This window comes from Charadrius vociferus, unplaced genomic scaffold (assembly GCF_000708025.1).
Source record: "Charadrius vociferus isolate BGI_N301 unplaced genomic scaffold, ASM70802v2 scaffold101, whole genome shotgun sequence".
Taxonomy (NCBI): domain Eukaryota; kingdom Metazoa; phylum Chordata; class Aves; order Charadriiformes; family Charadriidae; genus Charadrius; species Charadrius vociferus.
The window spans coordinates 304,227-323,273 of NW_009646941.1; the positions used below are offsets into that span (position 1 = coordinate 304,227).

At 39.2% G+C, this 19,047-nt stretch overlaps 1 protein-coding gene across 1 annotated transcript in view; it reads left to right on the forward strand.

Annotated features, from left to right (window-relative positions):
• CNTNAP2 (contactin associated protein-like 2) overlaps nt 1-19,047 on the forward strand; it is a 335,871-nt gene that overhangs the window by 244,787 nt on the left and 72,037 nt on the right. The window contains exons 8-10 of the mRNA XM_009895048.1: nt 1,582-1,818; nt 12,081-12,326; nt 13,825-13,958. Of these exons, the coding sequence (XP_009893350.1) occupies nt 1,582-1,818; nt 12,081-12,326; nt 13,825-13,958 (617 nt within the window). The remainder of the gene's footprint in view (nt 1-1,581; nt 1,819-12,080; nt 12,327-13,824; nt 13,959-19,047) is intronic.

Below are 19,047 nucleotides of genomic sequence, written 5' to 3' on the forward strand. Positions count from 1 at the left end.
AGGTGAAATGTGAAGTTTGTTTAAAAGAGGAAGCCTTAACCTTTTAAAAGAAATACCAAGCCTTTTGCTAAAAACAGGAAGACCTGGATTTTTTTCTAGTCTGAGTTCTTGGGGAATTGTTAATAATGATGATTTTTATTAGTAGTTTTGAATTAACTGTAACACCAGCAATGTTTTGAAATACCTACTACCTTTCTTGCCAAAAGCTGAATGCCCAAATCTGTACCAAATTTCCTTTCTTTCTGAATCATATCCTATTCATATAACTTGGTGATTGGAGCACACATCTCAAAGAACAGATTTAAATCCTTACCCAGAGTCAGACAGAGAATGGATTTGAGTTAGAGTGTCCCAAATGAACACCCTAAACATTGGGGCCTAGAGAGTAATACTGAACAAGAATTGTTTTTGTGTCTCCCATTCGACTTTCTGTAGAATAAATATCTATTCCTTGGGCCAGTGAGAGAGCCTGAGGGATGATGCTTTGTGTCCTAGGGGCTAGGACAGTCACCAGGAGGGGAAAGAAGGGAATTAGATGTAATAGGGTTTTTGTCCCCACTGCAGTGTGTATGAGTTCACACAGAATGGAAGCACACCAGAACGCCCTCTGTCCCATGCACTCGGCAGAGACCGAGCATTGCCTCATCTTACTCCAAATCATCCCGTTACCAGCAGCTGATTTGAAGCAGCCCTCTCTCTTTGGCATGTATTTAGTCCTCTTCCCCACTCAGGTAGATATCAGCCTCTGTGCTCTGTGGTGATGAGCATTCAGATCTCCTCGGGGACTCTTCAGCACCTGCGGCTCTGCAGTAATCAAAGAGATGAGATGATGAGAAGAAAGGATGACAGCCACTCATTGTTATTTGCTTCCATTTTTAGGGGTTTTTTTTGTTTCTAATACAGACTCAGATAAGACTTTCCAAACTGAAATCACATTTTTCAGGAATTGTTTACTAAGGGCGGGAAAGGAACCCTTCTTATTGAATGCAAAGAAAAGCCATCTCAACCCAGATTGTCAAATGTAGCTATTTAGTGTTATATCCTTCACCCTACACTCAGGCAACTAAACAATATACCTAGTGTTGCTTGGAAATTAACATCTATATTTCCTACTGCAGCTGAGACTGGGGATTTAAATCTATTCTTTCTTTCTTTCCCCATCATGGCTTTGAAAAATGTGACACTGCCTAACGTATTATGACGTTATTATTAGCATCCATCATCACTAATCATATGGAGAGTAAGGCTATACCTTAGCAATTGAGGCAAGTCCATTTCTTCCACTGTTATCTCTAAAAATCTTGAAATTGAAATGAAATGAAGTCTTACAGTGGAGGGCTAGAATCTCTAATATCTAATCAGTGTAAAGCAAACACAGCTACTATTTATGCTTACTTACAGTATGGTATCAAAAGGTTGGGTTTCATTGATTCCATTGTCATTAGGACAAGGCAGTTCCTTGCCTTTACAAAGAAGTTACCTATTTCCAGCTGTTGTCACAAGCTTAGCAGGATATTTCATGTAAAGCAACAACAATAAAGTCTGTTCAGTGTTGTCTTACAGTTTTACATTCCCTCTCAGGTGCTGCAGGAGGCCAGCGAGGCTTCCTAGGTTGCATTCGTTCATTAAGGATGAACGGGGTTACGCTGGACCTGGAAGAGAGAGCGAAAGTCACGCCTGGGGTGAAGCCTGGCTGCTCTGGCCATTGCACAAGCTATGGGATGTACTGCGCAAACGGCGGTAAATGTGTCGAGAAATACAATGGCTACTCCTGTGACTGCTCCAAAACTGCCTATGATGGACCATTTTGCATTAAAGGTAAATGCTTCAGTACAGGAGATGGAGTATGGGAGAACTGCCTGAGAAAAAACACAATAGAATCAATGCTTCGGCTTTTATTAATTAAACAAGTACATCCTGTTTAATACTTCTTACAAACAAGTCAAATTATACACCCAGGATTTAAATGTGATGGTTTAAAACCACATCTCATTAGTACTAATATATGTTACCTGTTTAAATCAAACAACACAACAACAAAATGCATCAGGAATGCTTGTAGTCGTAGCAGGTCTGGCAGACTGCATTCCATAGTCTTGAGGTCTCGAACTATAAATTCCTACTAGCACAATGTCGTGGTTTCTTCTTTAGAAAAAACATGGATTTTAACAAAAGCTACATAGTCTCATTCAGAAATATATTTGGAGATACACAGGTGTTGAATATCTTATAAATCGGGAGGCCAGCATTTGGGTTAAGCATTTTGTCCATCCATAACCAGATCAAGTCTTTCAGTAGCTCAAACTGGGTTAGAGATTGAACTTGCTACGGTAAGGGAAGGTACAGAGCATCCACATCCATGTCAGTCCTTTGGAAATGCCTAAAGTATTTTCTGAATTTTCAAAGTCAATGATTGTAAGAGACCAATTTAATACGGACACACATGCCTGCATAAGAAAGAAAGACAAGGAGTGAGGAAAAGAGAATCTTACATACAAAAAAAAACAAAAAAAAGAAAGAGTACAGATGCTAATTTAATTCCACATGTTTTTTTCTTGTTTTGACCAGAAATTATTGTGACAAAGTAAGTGGTAATAGGAATATAATTTTCCAAATGTTTGCACAGTTTGCAGGTTTTGTGGCTATTCATTTCCCTTACATTTCAAAGGGTATTCTCATAATACTCTCGAAATATTCTTCTCAACACCTCTAAGGGTTTCATCACATTTACCTGAGGTGCTAATATCTCTCAGCAGCTTTCTTTCACTGTGCTTTTATTGGTACACAAAATCATCCAATCTGTTGCTTTTCCTAATAATTTTAAAAGCTTTCTCAAAAGGTACTAATCCAGCAGTTTCAACCAAAAAATGTGAAGGTTTTTCTCATCTTTATCTGTCATGCTAAAGAAACCTCTAGCCTCATAAACTGCTCTTTTGCTTTTACGTTACCCACTGTACCAGGAATCCTGCAGGCGGGTTGAGTCATCAGTCACCAAATTTCTTTAATGAAATTGTCTTGGCAGTAGGGGAAAGCTCCTGTCCTTTGACATTCTGGTTTCCAACTCCTTCTTAACTTTTCTGTTTTTTCCAAGCCGAACTTTGAGGGTTACTCTGCAAACATCCATACCCTGCTCCTTTCCAGCCACACTTAGAGGAAACCAAGTTTATAACGGAAAGAGGCAGTCTTTTTTACCTGATGCTGGGTTATGGACTGGTATCTCAACTCATTTTTCATTAACACTTTGACACTTTCCCCTGTCTAAAAGCACTGAAATGTCTGTGAACATGTTTTTACAGACTATATTCTCTGTTTTCAACCAATTCCATTCTTTTCTTAGCAAAAACACAGTTGAATACTGCTTTGTCAATTGTGGTGTTCTAACCTGCACCACAGTATGCAGTTGGATGCTGTGATATTGCACGAGTCTAATATGAGGCAAGCAAGAATATTTTCCTTTGTTACCTTCACTAGGAATTCATATCAGCTGCCAAGAAATAACAAGGTTAGTGCTTTGCACGATAAACTAGGACTATGTTTCATTATTTTACTTCTCTGAGTAAATCTTCCAGGCCAAGCAGCACTGTTGATTTGATAATCAATAGTGCCTCACTTTTCAAGTCATCACATTCCAACCCATGTGAGATATTACCAGAAAAATATGCTACTCAGCAGGAGTGAGGGGTGGCATAATGTAATACCTTTCAATATACCACAGTCTTGTCTTCCCGTTGACTTTAATTTGCACAGGAAGCTTTTCTTATCCAAAAATTTCTTTTTTATATTCAAGTCACTTCCCCACGGTAAACTTCTTGGGGTTGGTTACATAGTGAAACTGCTAGCAGAAGAAGTGATAAGAAAAATAAACGAAAAACACATCATTACTATAAGGAAATCACCATACAGTGATTCATAAGTAATAAACACATCTCACAATAAAAACAGACCTTGCATATTGTGGATTCTTTTGCTGATGAAATCCATCCTTAGAGCCGGTGATTGATGACTGACAAGAAATTGCATTGCCTCCAGCCTTATTAGCAGTGGATCACAATGTGATTGATATGATAGTGGCCTGGAAATTACACTATTTTTTTACAAAGACAAAAAAGTGCAAAAATGCAGTCTGACATCTATTTTAACTTTATTTTTGTTTTGCATTTGGGGCATATGCAATTAGCTTCACTTCTCCTTTTACTGCTCAGAGAAATTGTTCTGAGGAATAGCTGCAGTGTTTCTGCAGTCCTACAGATTGCTTTCTGACCTTTCCCTGTCCTTTACTTAAGCATAAATTCTCTTTTTTTTCTCTTCCACAGCTGTTCTATCACCATAAAAGTATTTCTGAGAAAACAATTAATTTTTGTTCCTTTAAAAAACAAACTCTTTCCTTCCTTTAAACAAAAAGAGCAAAGGTCAAATGCTGAAATGGCAATGCAGAGCGTGTGGCAGCACTGTGATGTGGGGGGTCCCCCAAGGAGAAAGCATTCCTCCTTTGGGTATTGAAGCGCTGTGGATCAACTGTAGGAGAAGAAATTTCCCACCACCAAGACAGTGTGACCAAAAAGAAAAAATTAAATACCTGGTTCTGTGACTCGTGTGCCTTCAGGTGTGCTGGAAGGGTAAAAAAGCTTCCCAGTTACTCAATTTGCGTCAACAAACACCAAGACAATGACCACAGTGTATATGCTTTTTTCTTTCTTTCAACTAAAGCTCAGATTCACAGTGTGAATTGTTGCAATCCTTATGCCAATGCCTGAACTGAACTCCTTCATGTTTGTTTTTATATTTGCGGGAACCCTGAAAGCCCTTACAGTAGTATTGTCATGGTCAGATTTCCTTCCTTTCTTTCTCCCTTCTCTGCCTCAAAGAGAAAAATCAGCTATTTACTAGGCTGAGTGGATGCAGTAAAGACATGCCAGATCTGGTGCTATGGCACATGGGTGAAGCAGGTCTGCACCCTTCCACAGACTTAGGCTGTCACTTGACCATCACCAAATTCTTCCCTGGTTATGCTTATTCAAGTCCCTTTATTTTTCTGGGTGAAAATACATTTCATTTATTTGCTGTAAGTAACGGGGAGGAGATTGTTCAAGTGGTTTAGGGTAACTAGCATTTCTATTGTTCATAATCCAAGAACCTGGAAAATAGAGACAACATTCCGTCCCACCCCAAAAAAACTTCTGCTATACACAACATGATCATGAGCTGTTGGACAAAAGTTGTATCAGAAATTTTCCTTGGGTTGGGAATGGTATGCTCCATTCTGGTAAGTCTGAATGCTGCAGTCAGGTTTTTCTACTTGTAGATCAGGAGCTACAAGGACTTGGGTCTTAGCCTCTATCAAGTAAATATATATACTCACAAAAAAATATACACTCTGTAAAGCTATTCCATTCCACTATCCTGTCAATACTGCCTTATTAAACATGCACAGTAGTGCTCTAGTTCTTTAAAAATTGCATTTCACTTAAATCGCAAGAATTCTTTTATTGGAAAAAAAACCATTTTTTTTCTTTTGAAATCATAACACACCTTCCCCGTGCTACTTACATATCTCAAAGAGATATCAACCAGATTATAAACTGAACTTGCCAGCCCACTTCCCATCCATAATAAACTACATATAAAATGCAAGGATTTCTTATTCTGTACACAGAAAGCAAATAAATCAGTGTAATAAGTTAAAAAATACTAAGTCCTGGCTCAGAAAATGTGATAAACTTTCAATTTCTTTGTCAGCTAACTATAATAGGCCTGCTCTGGTGTCATTGCTCACTGAATGCAGATGTTTTATTAAAGTTGAGTATAGCAGCTTCAGCAATATTGCCAGCCGCTGTGTGCCTGTGCAAAGGCAACTGAGAGATTTGAGGTTCTTGCATCAGACACTCATCTGCAATGTTTATACACCTGCATGCTATTGGAGTAGTATTGGCACCTCACAAGCTGATAAGGTATTTATCCTTACAACAGCTCTGTGATATGAGGAAATGTTTTTATTATGGTAATGCAGAAAGTGAACGAGATAATGAAGGAAGCAGGGAACTGCTCACTTAAGAGTAGATACCTGTGGTGGAGGAAGGAATTGAAGCCAGATCTCACCTATCAAAGTTGCCACTCTGAATAGTGTGCAATCATCAAATGGCAGTCTCTAATATTTCTCAAATGGCTCTTTCAATGCTGCAAGTTTTTTCTCTGAGGTTACCTAGAGAGCACCTCCAAAGACTCCCCAGAAGGAAATCATAAAGCCTGGTCTGTTGTATATTTTATATTATATTTTCCTTCGTCCATCCTGTTTTATTTGGTGGATGTTTTTTAACCATTATGTCTATTTCCATTAGAATGGGATTAGATTCAGCAGCGAATATACAGCGCAGGTTGCCATTCCCTTATTCTGAGCCTGCTGTTCTAGGCATCACTTCAAACAGCTGTAGCTGTAGAAAGATCTATAATAACTTCACATCAGTGCAGAATGAACGACAGCTATGATTTTCCTGATATTTTTAATCTTTCCTTGGTGTGTGCACTTCTGTCCAGGTATAGCAAGGTAGATTAAAAGACATTGGCTTTACAGGGCTATTGCAAAAGAAGGTTCAGAGCTCAGCCTTGCTTAGGTACGCCAAACTGCTCCCTGGCAGAATCTACCTGTCGGCATTGACTAGGGAGGCTTGAAGATGTAATGAATCAGGTAGCTTAATCCAATCTTCTGTGGCACTCATCCTGTTCTACTGAAGGTAGCAGGAAACTTTGCCTTGATTTATGATGAGGCCTCATAATTTCACAGGTGGACATTATTTTACATATCCCCCAATTCTGATGGTCATTTGTTCAAGAAAGCTTTTTTTATAGGGAGTACTGATATATTCATAAAGAAGAAGCAAACCCTCAGTGGGTTTGTATTCTATTAATGCCAACAAGCAATTGCTGTATTTTGATATTCTACTCCACATGTAAAAAATTCAAACATGCATCACAAATTATTAAAGTAATGGTAGCCAGAATACGAGACTTGAGGACAGAGGACAAAAATCCCCACTTCTTGGTTTCACAAACTAAATACTGTGAGCCTGAAGGTAGAATAAAACGTTGAGTGAGCTAACCAGATAAATGATAAGCATTACCATCTTCAGAGCACTCAAAGTAAATTCTCTCCCAGATCAACAGCTGTGAGATTCTGACCCTTTACTGATGCCCTATGGTCAGAATGTATCTCAGCAAACAGTCTTAATCTTTGTGACCGCAGCCTGGAAATAGCTGCAATTTCTGGTGCTCTCTAGCACATTTCTAGCCACAAGCCAGACAAGCAAGCTTTAGCTAATCTGTATTCAATATTCATAACTATATGAGAAATCAAAAAGGAAATAAAATTGTGCATTGGGAAAGACGTTTTGTTCAGCTGTCTAAATTGCCCTAAAAATCTTTGTACATGCACCCAGTGTCAGAATGCCTCCAGTGACTGTCCTTGCTTAGTATTTTGAAAATGCTGCTTTTTAGATCCAGGAAAGACATAACACTGAGCACTGGCAAGCAGCGTCACAGACTAATATTTTTCATTTACCAAATCTGACAGGGCCAAGGAGGCATTTAGGGCCTCCAGATGGGACATGCTTACAGCTGTTAAGAAAGCATTTCAGTCAGCTTTGTGAAACAAAGAGCAGAGAGTCTTTCTCTGATGCAGTTTTCACGTGTCCTGGCCAGGCTTCTTAGCAGTCAGGATTTTGTCACCAGCTTCTGTAAGGCAGGGATTTTGCCCTGTTCCTGCCCATTTTTAAGATTGCTTTGATGACCCAGCCTCAAAAAAAGCCAAATACAGTAATACCAGAGACGTAACCAGCAAACCAGCATTACTTTCTCCTTAGTCCCCAGGTAAAAGGGGGAGTCTTGAGTTTACTTGGAAAAATGTGAGATGGCAGTTGACAGTGACAGCTGTCCTGCTGCAGAACGTAGATTCCACCTCTTATGGTGCCACTCTTGAAAAGCTCCTGTGTTGAAATTGGAGGGTTTTTTGGGGGGATGGGGTTTGGGTTTTTTGGTAGCTCCACAGATCTGTTGCTTCTTTATTTACTCAGAGTAACATCTTGCACTTGATTCATGACAATCCCTGTTAACATTTGTATCTTGACTGTCAGCACAGAACCAATTCAATTGCCGTAAAGCCTGCCGAGTTCTGTATCTTTTATATAGGCCTCCAGATAGAAAATCTCGCTGAAGCTGTGTTCAGGCACACGTGTGCCACACTGGCAATGCTCTTCACAGGTGAGGAAAAAGTAGTGGGGAAAGAAGACACGTTCTGGGTGTGACTGAGTGTATAGCTCTTTATAACTACCTGAGAAGAGAAGAACTGACACTGACATTTTACTGATGTTAAACCAGCAGCAAAGGAGAATCAGGTTCCTATTTACATTTTCTTAGGCCTACAACACTGGCCCAAAAGTGTCATGAGATTATGGAATTTTTGTAAGAGAAATGTTTGGGGGTTTGGGTTTTTTTGTAGTTATTTGGCTTTTTCCTCCAGTCTTTCAATACTCCTGATCCCAGACATAATGAGAATGTACAAAAATAAAAGTAGCTGCATGGGAAGAGGGAGACTGGGCAGGTGACCAGAGAATTGTAACCTTCAAAATAAGTTTGTCGGTTTTGGGTACACGTGCATTTTGTGTGGAAATTTTAGATCAGCTTTTGCTTCCTCCCATTTCAAATTGAAGCCAGACAGTTTTGTAAAATATGTGCAGTTCACACTGAGGGTACGCACCTTGCTTGATAAAATAATTGCTAATGACCCACAAATCCTGTTCTGGGTCCCTCTACAAAGCAAGCCCAAACTGCATGTATTTGCAAAGTCTATCAACAGAGGAAGACTGCACTGCATATTGGTGTGGAAATAGGTACTGCTTTCCAAAGAAATCTGATCTGTTACCACCACATTCATTTCCCCAAGGCTTTTGTCTCAAAAGGGCAGTTTGCTGAGGAACCCTTCACTATGCCTTGTGCCCAATCCCCCAAGACTCATCTTTTCAGGTAGCATTTGAAATATTACAAAAGAAAGCAGAGGGTGGTTCATGGAAACACCATCCACATTTCAGCAGCAGGGTTCGTGCTGCATTTTACCCGTTTTATTCAGGCAAGGTCCTGGGTTTCTGAATGGTTTTCTGAATGGTTTTCTGAATGAAGGACTTCAATACTCCTTCTATCAGGTTTTCAGGAAGATGATACGCTTGTGACCTCCAAGCAGATAGTTTTTTCATTGATCAGCCTTCAGCATTTCCAAGTTATCTTATACCTGCATTCAGTATAGAGAAAATTATCCTTTAGCTTTTTCTAATGTTTCCTAATAATTTAAGCAGCCTGCTCCTGTAAGCTGCCGAGCACTTTGCAGCCCTGCTGCAAGGACTTCAGCTTCATTCAGTAAAGAGCGTAATCATGTGCATCAACCTCTTTGCTGAGCTGGAACTTGAGGGGATTCAATATCTTCCTGTTGAGGGCCTAATGCACTCGCACAGCCAAAGTGAACCTTCCTCTTATCCTTCCTCTTAAGAGAGGTGGTGTGCGCGTGAGGAGAATTTCAAGGCTCATTACAATAGCTTGTACGCCTGTAATAATACCGCTATACTGAAAATTATTTTCTCAGCGCAAATCAAGTTAAACGTACAGAGCATTCTTAGCTTTGGCGAGAAATCCTTTTGGGAAAAAATAGTCTTACCATTTCAGAGAGCACCATTTACTTAAAGCTTTCTTTGTAGTAATGAACATTTAAAGTAGCAATTCGTAACATTTACAGCTGTGGAAAACGTGCTGCACGCTTTCCAGTTCAGCCCCAGAGCAGCACTGAGGTCAGGACTGGAGGTCCCAGTATTCCCAGTGCATGAAGCCCTGGGCGAGCATAGCGCTGGGCAATGCCAGAGATCGCTCCTAAAATAAAAGGCGTGACAAGCAGCAAGCAGGCTGGAGGCGAACATAATTTTGCATCACTATGCTGCGTGCCTGCGCGGAGCATCCCTCCTCTGGGGCTGCGGTCCCCGCCAGCTGAGTGGCAGTGTCAAACGACAAGGCTGCCTGCGCCCCGGGACCCGGCACGCCGGCTCCAGCGAGGCGAGCAGGCTCTGCCAGCACTGCAGCAGTGTAATTGGTGCAGCATCTGCCCGAGGAGCGGCTTGCATGAGCTCGAAGCAGAGGCTGGAGAAGAAAACCTGAGCGGCCGTAGGGATATTTTTAAGCCAGTCTTTCAAATGCTTAGTGCTACGGTGTATACTGCTTTAGATTTGTAAGTGCCGACGCTTATTTTCAACGGCGCTGCTAACAGCAGCAAGCATCACAGTTTTGGGAACTATTTTCAGGATAGAGCCCTTCGCTTTTAATACAGGAGTACTTAAGTTGAGTCTATTGCAAAATATAGTTGTTAAATTCAATTGCCTCTCCCATAACTGTTTCAGGGTGATTTAAGGCTTCTCCTGTAAAATGGCAGTTATAAATCTATCAGAATGATCGAATTATTTATAACGCCTTGGGACCACAACTTGACTCCATGTTTTATATGGCCACATGGTGACAGTGACTATGATATTTTGAGTTTCAGAGAATTTTTACACGGTAACAGGAAAACTAGTGCTTTTCCAGCACTAGATTTAGCAAAATTCTGGAAAGGAGCATTAATAAAGTCTATTATAATTTTACCTGTCATCTTATCTTTTCTCTGCTCAGCTACTCTGAAAAAAAGTCTGCAGGCTCTTTCCTGACTTGCTCTGTGTCGCCGCACAGCTTGTGAAATGGACATCTTCCTTCATATGTTTTCAGATAAAGCCTTTGCTTAGAATTGTGTGAAGACTCCAAATGCTTAAAGGGAATAAAAATAAATCTATTTTAAAATAAAGATAGTGTGTTAATTATTCAGAAGTTTAGATGGGCAATTTTGTACCAATCAGTAGCATCATGTAGGAAGGTGGTAAATGATGAAAGATTTTTCTTAAAGACTGGTCACCACTTTAAGCATGCTTTAAATACAGTATTCATACACTATGCTCATAATATTTATTCATCATTCTTTAATCCCTTATGAAATGTTCATAAACATACCTTCTTAGTTAATTTCACATGTAATTTTAAATTTCCTTTAATGATGTTGTCCCGGACAGCAAAGCCTATCCAGGACCAGAATGTCACTAAATGAACAACTGCCATAGGAAGCCAGTGCAGCCATCCTCGGTAGACTTAGTAGGTTATACACTACCAGTGGTAGGCAACTGTGCTGTGATTCCCATAGGAGGCTATCAAAGTCAGCCTTCACTGCAAGAATGTCAACTTTGACTTAGGTTTTTAATGTTAATAGGCAGGACTGCATTATTATGAGAAGTAATACCAATGCTTTTTCAACTGAAAATACTAATACTGCCAAAAGTAGTTTTATTTTCTGTCAAGAGTATTGAAACATGACATTTTGTCTCAGATTGGTTTGAAAACTTTGTCGGGGTAGCACCTCCTGGGAGCTACAGTTCAGCCTTGTTCTGCACTGAGTCAAGATCCCTAGTTAATGTTATCTCCCATAAGGACATCCACGTTATGCAGTTCTTATTCAGGATTGTGCTAGCAATGGATAACTTTCTAGCATTGTGACCAGTACTATTTCAAATCTGTGACAATGGAATTTCCATCATTGCTTTGTGAGGTCCTTCCAAATACGCTCAAATTTGCTGGCCAGAATTGCTGTTTTTCCTTTTCCTAGACAGTGGTTGCTTACTGTGAGCATTACCTACTGCAAGACTTCAATGAGAGTAAATCTAAAGTGTGGTTCTTCTGGTCTGTAGTATTGATACGAGATACAGGCATAGACCTTCTCTGTGATGCAAAGGAAGTCTGTCCTTTGCTCTGTGTACCCACCAGTAAAATGGAGATTGGCCTTTTCATTCTCATTGGAAAATAGTGAGGCTCTTCATCTACATATTGGCAAAGTGCTTAAATGATGCAGTAATAGAAATATGCACAGATTAGTACCGATCAAGTCAGTAGTAACATGTTTTATCCAAGAGGCTTCAGCATATTTAATTTATCTTTTTCTTTTTTTCCCCTTTTTTTTTTTTGCTCTTATGTTCAAGATGTTGGAGCATTTTTTGAAGAGGGAATGTGGCTTCGTTACAACTTCCACTCCCCAGGGACTAGCATGAAGGATTTAGTTAGCCGAACACTTTTGAGTTCCACAGATGCAGAGATCACAGCACCCGACCTCAACTTGAACAAAGAAGAGCTCAGCTTCAGCTTCAGTACCACCAAGTCCCCTTGTGTCCTATTGTACATCAGCTCCTATACCCAGGACTTCATGGCTGTGCTTGTCAAGCCATCTGGTAAGCAACTGCTCTGGGCTCTCTCCATTGAAGGCACCATTGATAATAACATGACTTTGGCATTTAGCTGAAGGTTTGAACTAATGAGAAAGTCTCTTCACCCCTGTCATGTATAAGTAAAGTACACGGGACCTAAACCTGTGTTCTGCCGTACTAGGTTTTGTACTGATGTAACTGTTCAGTTCAGCGGGGTTTCACTAGACCACCCTCCCTCTCAAAACAAAATGAGGAAAAAAAAAAACCAAACCTGCTATAACAGTCAGATCCATGCCATGACTAGCATTATGGAGGGAACAAGTGGGCATCCACATGTAGGCACCTTAATTGTGGAATTCATGGCAATATCGCCATCAGTAGTGATATTCAGTGGAAAGTGTAATGTACTGTTCTGGAAATCCAGATACCCACTGAGGTGGCTAAAATATGGATGTATAGTATACAAGGTCCTAAACATTTTGGTGATGGGTGAAGGTTGCATATGGACCATTGTCTGTTACAATATTAAAACTGTATATAAACTAAATACACTTGGATTCCAAATAGTGCCTTAGTGCTCCATGAAAATGATAATTAGGATGATTTTAGTACCGTTCTCTTCTACGGGATAAGTGAATATGAGTATTCCACATCCCACTCATTTTTTTTCTTTTCACAGGGAAGAAAGAAGGTGCATGAGAGAAATCCCACATCAGACACCTAAACTATAGTCATAAAGGTCTCAGGCTGCTCTTTTGGGCCAGAATATTTCAGGTTTTGATCAATAATGGGGTCTGCATTTCCCTTTTCAAACATCCTTCCTTTTAATCAAATATTAAAATTTGTTACGAGAAGCAGACACTTCACTTTTGTTTAGAAAAGAAAAATCTGTCCGGCAGTATGTCATGAATATCAATTAACCACTTTTGACTATACTTTTCTAACAATATAACCTGAGGTTTTCATTTCACCATATATTATTAAATTTCCATAAAAGTCCAGACGGTCACCTGTCAACAACAATTAAATGTGAGAGCAAGAAAGTCCCTTGTGTAGATTATGTGTCAGTGTTAATTTGTTGTATTTTTGCCTTTATTCATTGCATATCAATGGTTTATTCTTTAGAAAACATCATGCTTTGTATAACTTCAAATAATTTTACTGCAGCAAGGATAGTAATGTCAACAATAAAGTGCTACTTGATGTGCTCAAATTTCTACCAATTGTCCATATCATTCAAGGCATAGCTCTGATTTGTTTGATTTGCAAACTGGAGTGTTTACAAACACTTTGGTTTTGAGATGCTGGTCATTGTCACACTTCTGGATTGTACGCTAGAAGCAGTTTTCAGCCCAGTAGCTTTATAATCTCACACACTAGCTCTTCTCCTGCTGCAGAGACCAGCTCTGAGAGCAATTTAAGTGTAAAATGATAATGGGTGTCTATAAAAATAAAGAGGAAAAAATAGCTGGTGAATAAAGATCAGAATATCTGAGGGTGCTTTTCACATTCCTTTCACCAGGGAATTTGCAAATTCGGTACAGCCTAGGAGGGACCAAAGAGCCATACAACATTGATGTTGACCACAGAAACATGGCGAATGGACAGCCCCATACTGTTAACATCACACGGAATGGACGGGACATAGTACTACAGGTAAGTTGTAAGTTGTTTGGTTCCATTACTTGTAGTTTGTAGCATTTTTTGTCTTGATGGTCTCCAACTTTCTGAAGATATTAGTGCAATTTAGGAAATAAAAAGTGCATTAGACAGGGTTCTGCTTGCAGATCACACTCCTCGGAGTTAACAAAAGCTATTCTCTCCCTCTGTTGCGTCGAATCATGTTGTTCTGAAATCCTCATTCTAGTGTGATGACAGTTGGGCTAATACACGTGTCGCTGTAGATGCTCGAGGGCGTCACAGACATCTGGGCCGATAGATAACATGGGACTTAGGATAAACCAGCACCATTCTGGAACAGCAGCTGGAAGCTGGGAGGGATACCCTACAGCATCTTAAGTGGCAGTAGAGCCTGATGCACAGACAACTAAATATCATGCCGTAAGTCCTGACTCTGCAAACGAGAATGTCTTTAAATATAAATTTACCCTGCAGTCCAGTGAAATCAGAAGAGCTGTTCTGCAAAGATGAGCAGATGCTTAAATGTTTGTGTGACAGGAGTCTGAGACAGAGAGTATTATTGAAGGCACATAGCTCTGGCTTATTTAATTTTTGGTACAGCACAGGCAGAAACTTCATCTCTCCGTATCTCAGTTTACAAACCTTTGAGATAGTGTAATACTATTTAAATAACTGAGGGGAGCACTGCAAGAAGCAATCAATATTTCCAGGCAGCTTTTCCTCTGTGGTCATTACAGCACTCTGTTTTCATTCCCTGGTTGTCACATCTGCAAACATGGAGATTGCAGCAGGGTATGAGAACAGTTTTGTTGGCAGGAGAGTCAGGTGGATGGGATAGATTAATCTGGATTTGATAGTTCACAAGAAGCAAACCAAAACCAATAACAAACGAAATATAAAAAGGGGAAGTCTCCTTGGGAACCAAGCCAAAAGGTGAAGGATAGTAGCTGTCACAGTATTATCTACTGAAAGATTAAAATAGATCCCTGACAGCTATTGTTTCATGGCATCAAAAGGAAACTTTTTCAATGTCATTTGACTGAGGCTCTTGGTACTCAGAATAACACTGGATGCATTGAAGTTGAAGTGCCATAAAATTATTTCCAAAATGCCAGATAATCTAAAAAATACATAGGTGATACATGCAAACACTTTTCAGGCTTTTGGAGGTTGGGAGGGGTATATATTCATATATGCTTCTTTCTTGCATGCTGTTGCGTTTGGATTTATTTCTCTTACTGCTAAATGGAAGCTAAATAAGACCTACGGTTAGGTTCCGTTCTGCTGTTAAATGCTTCTATTTTGGGGGCGTACAGTGTGTTTCCTATGGAGTCATAGCTGGTGGATTTAGGCACCTGTAAAACTAAATAAATTATTTTCTGAAGGGATCAGATGAGGTACCTTGCCCAATTGGAAAATATGTACACAGTTAAGTATCCCAGCCTTGCATCATCTCACCTACATTTGGGGCCCAACAATATGTTATTTTCACAGTGTTATATGAGACTGCTGCCTGTCTAGGGCTTTGAAGAGCCAGAAACATTTTGGTTAGTGCTGGGCTGCTGGGGTAAAAATTTCTTAATCTAGTCAGTGTGCTTACAACCCAGCTGGTTTATGTAGTCAGAAAGGAGACACATTTGATGCTTATTAAATGAGACGAACTGTCTGATGCACATGCAAGAATAGGGAAAGGAGGGACCCATACAAAGCAAATCCAGAAATCCTACTCCTTCTGTATCCTGGAACAGAAGATTTCTATCAAATTTTGTTTATTCTCCATAAGGAAGTTGATTTTGTTACTTATCTGGTTATGTTCTGTAAATGAGAGAACTGATACGTACAGAAGTTGATCTGTTGATTGTTCACTTGAAAATGAGTCCTGTTTTGAAATATAAACTCTTCATGGTGTCTGAAAATACAGAAGATATAAATATGATTTTTCTCAGTATCCAGAGGACAAATCATAAAGTATGAGTTTTCTCTTGCAGATCTGAGCAATGAAAATTTGAGTAGACTTTTATTTCCTGCTAAATCCTTCTCCAACCTGATGAGCAGCTGGTTTGCTTGCTTTTAAGGAAGACAGCTTGCTTGCCAGGTGCTGTTGCTCACACTTCCACATCTCTACATGGCATAAAAGTGTCACAAGAAGGATTTATTTCTCATCAAAGTTTCAATTCAAGAGCACTCAGTTAGTATTTTTGAGATCTTAACAGCAAGTTCATACTTAGAATACCTGTTTTTTCTAACTTAGTGTAGTACCCCTGTAGTGCCGGAGAGATTTAAAAAATCTGCAGCCAGGCAATAAATTGCTACCAGATGAACTATGTGAAACGGAGTTACAGCATAATTCTCTGGAGTTTCACTTATATATAAATACAGTAAAAGACTCATTATTGAACTCTGTGAGACCTCACCTGATGCTGGCAGACAGGAGACCACTGATTACTTACATAAAATCAGTTACTCTCCAATCAGTCTGAATTTGACGTGAGCTTTGAAATAAACATATCGGCAATATTGTATATCCATAAGGTAATAAACCAGCACAAACCCAAATATTTAGTGTGAATTGTTTTCATTAGAATTACATCCCTATTCCTAACACACCAATATAATCAAGACTAAAGGTAGTATCAAAGACTCTATCAAAAGGTTTTTGTATTTCAGTTTTCTACATTCACTGACTGCAGACAAATCAATAATTACTTCTACATTAAATTACAAGCTCCCATTTGTGATGCCAGTGGTTTCTCAAGGATAAGATTAAGGATATACAGTTTATTTAGGTGCCAGGAAATGCAAATTACATAAATTCAGGGACAAAGATCTGCTTATTTTCTGTTGTTTCCATGAGGTGGGCAAAATTAACATTTGCTAATAGGAATTCCTATCTCTCGCCTCTAGTAAAATACCAGATACTAGTAACTATGGCACACCTCCAAAGCTGCATTAGTTCACCTGTGGCAAGAAAAAGCCCAGACTGACAGATGGGGAATGCATTATCCCAGTAAATGACATTTCAAGAGCTGAGCTTTAGGTCATGGAGGGCAAATTTTACTTTGTTTGACTTCATTAAAAGGTTTCATGCTTCAGCAGGGTATTTTCCATATCATAAAAACCAGATCACTCTTTACCGAGTGTTCATGGGTGATTAATGCTATTCACACATCAGTGAAATCTTCTTTTAAGAAAGCCAAGGGCAAAAACTCCCTAGCAGGGGTTCTGATCCAAAGCCCACTGAAGTCAATGAAAGGCCTTCAATTGACTCCAGCAGGCTTTAAATTGTACCCCAAAGAGCTGCAACAGTTGCATCCTTAGTGCAAGACTCATACCTCCTGCTTCTGTGTGTATCCCCAGAGTAAAGTAAGGGTGGAATCTGGATCAGAGACATTTCTGTTCTGTTGCCCAAAGCTATATCAGCATGTTACAAAGGAAAAAGAAAAAAAAAAAAAAAAAAAAAAAGAAAAAAAAAAACATATCGTAGATCAAAGTTAAATGGGATAAAGCTGATAGTCAACAGACTTGGACTGGGCATCTCAGCTTCCATACTAAGGTATTCTTGTAGATTCTCAACAGATCTCCAGTTCTTCATACCTGCTTTAAAGCCGTTTCTAGGAATGGGTTATGAGTTGCAGCTTCTAATGCCTTCTTTGTTCTTGAAAAGGATTGCACCTGAGCAACTTTGTCAGGACTCCAGTGTCCTAAACCCAGGCAGCGCACATCTGCTCAGAAGACCATATGGAAGGGTAGCTGACAGCCCTCTCTTTCAGGCTTGAACAATTTCAGGAATTGTGGTAGAGAGGCTATACACAACAATACCATACATTCACAATGTTAATTGCTGACTCCATTCAAAGTGAACATAAGTATGAGGCTTTATGGAAATCTTAACCTGAACTCATCATAAGATTGAGAATAATCCAGAAAATTTATTTGTCTAGATCTCCATTTTCCAGCTTCACCAGAGGTAAGAAGTAGAAATATCCATCTTCTGTGAAAAATAATCAATGAAATATTTGACCCTTACCCAAATGAAACCAAGAAGAAACAGAATTTTTGCAAGTCTGTTCTGTTATTTCCATTTTGAACTCTACGCTACTTGAAAAGAGATAACATTTGCAAACTCCTAGATGCTTAAAAAATGTAAATCATACAAAGTGAATCCAAAACTAATCTGAAGTACAAAATAAAATGGTAAACATAATAGCAATAAAATAAAATGGGTGAAGTAGAGCAAAGCAGTCTGCATATAATCCCAAGTTTAAATGCAATGAATATATCAAATATTTTTATAATTATAGATTAAAATTTTGTCTCATTGAAGGGAGTGGAAACTTTCTCATAGACTTCAGTGAGGCTATAATTTCACCTCCTATCATTATTGTTGCTGTAGAATCATACCTAACTATCATGTTTCATATATTTTGAAGCCTCAACAGAATATGATGACTCTGTTTGAGCTCTTGCTTAACAGAGGCTATAAAATTTCACCAAACGATTTTCTGCAGCTAACCCAAAAAGTAATGATTGCAGTACAACACATTTTCTGGGAAGACATTTTATCTAGCTTTAAAGACTTCAAATGACAGAAAATTTACCATATCCTTTGGCCATGTCTTCCAATGTTTAAGTGCCATTCCCGTAAAGAATTTGCACCTAATTTACAGTTTGAATTCTGCAGACTTCAGCATTTAACTTTCAGATCTTTTTGTCTATGCCTGACAGATGAAAGAATTGTTTGGTGTCAGGTGTCATTCCCCTTCACACTTTCTTAGAGATGCTGATTAAAAAAAATCTTTTCATCTTGTCTGTAAAAAGCTAAGTAAATTGAACTGTTTTAGTTTACCATCAGAAGTCTGTCATTTTTGAGCCACAAAACAATTTTATAACTCTTCTCTGAAAACTCCCATTGAGTCACGTTTTGACAACCTTTACCCTAGGATTAGACATGGTGATGGTAGTTATGGCATAAAACCGATGTAGACATCCCATCTTTATTTATTTCCTTCATTTTCTGGGCAAACATACTGCCACAGTATCCTTTGGACAGTGTTGTAGATTGTCTAGACTCCTGATTAATTTGAAGACTGGTTTAACTAGCATT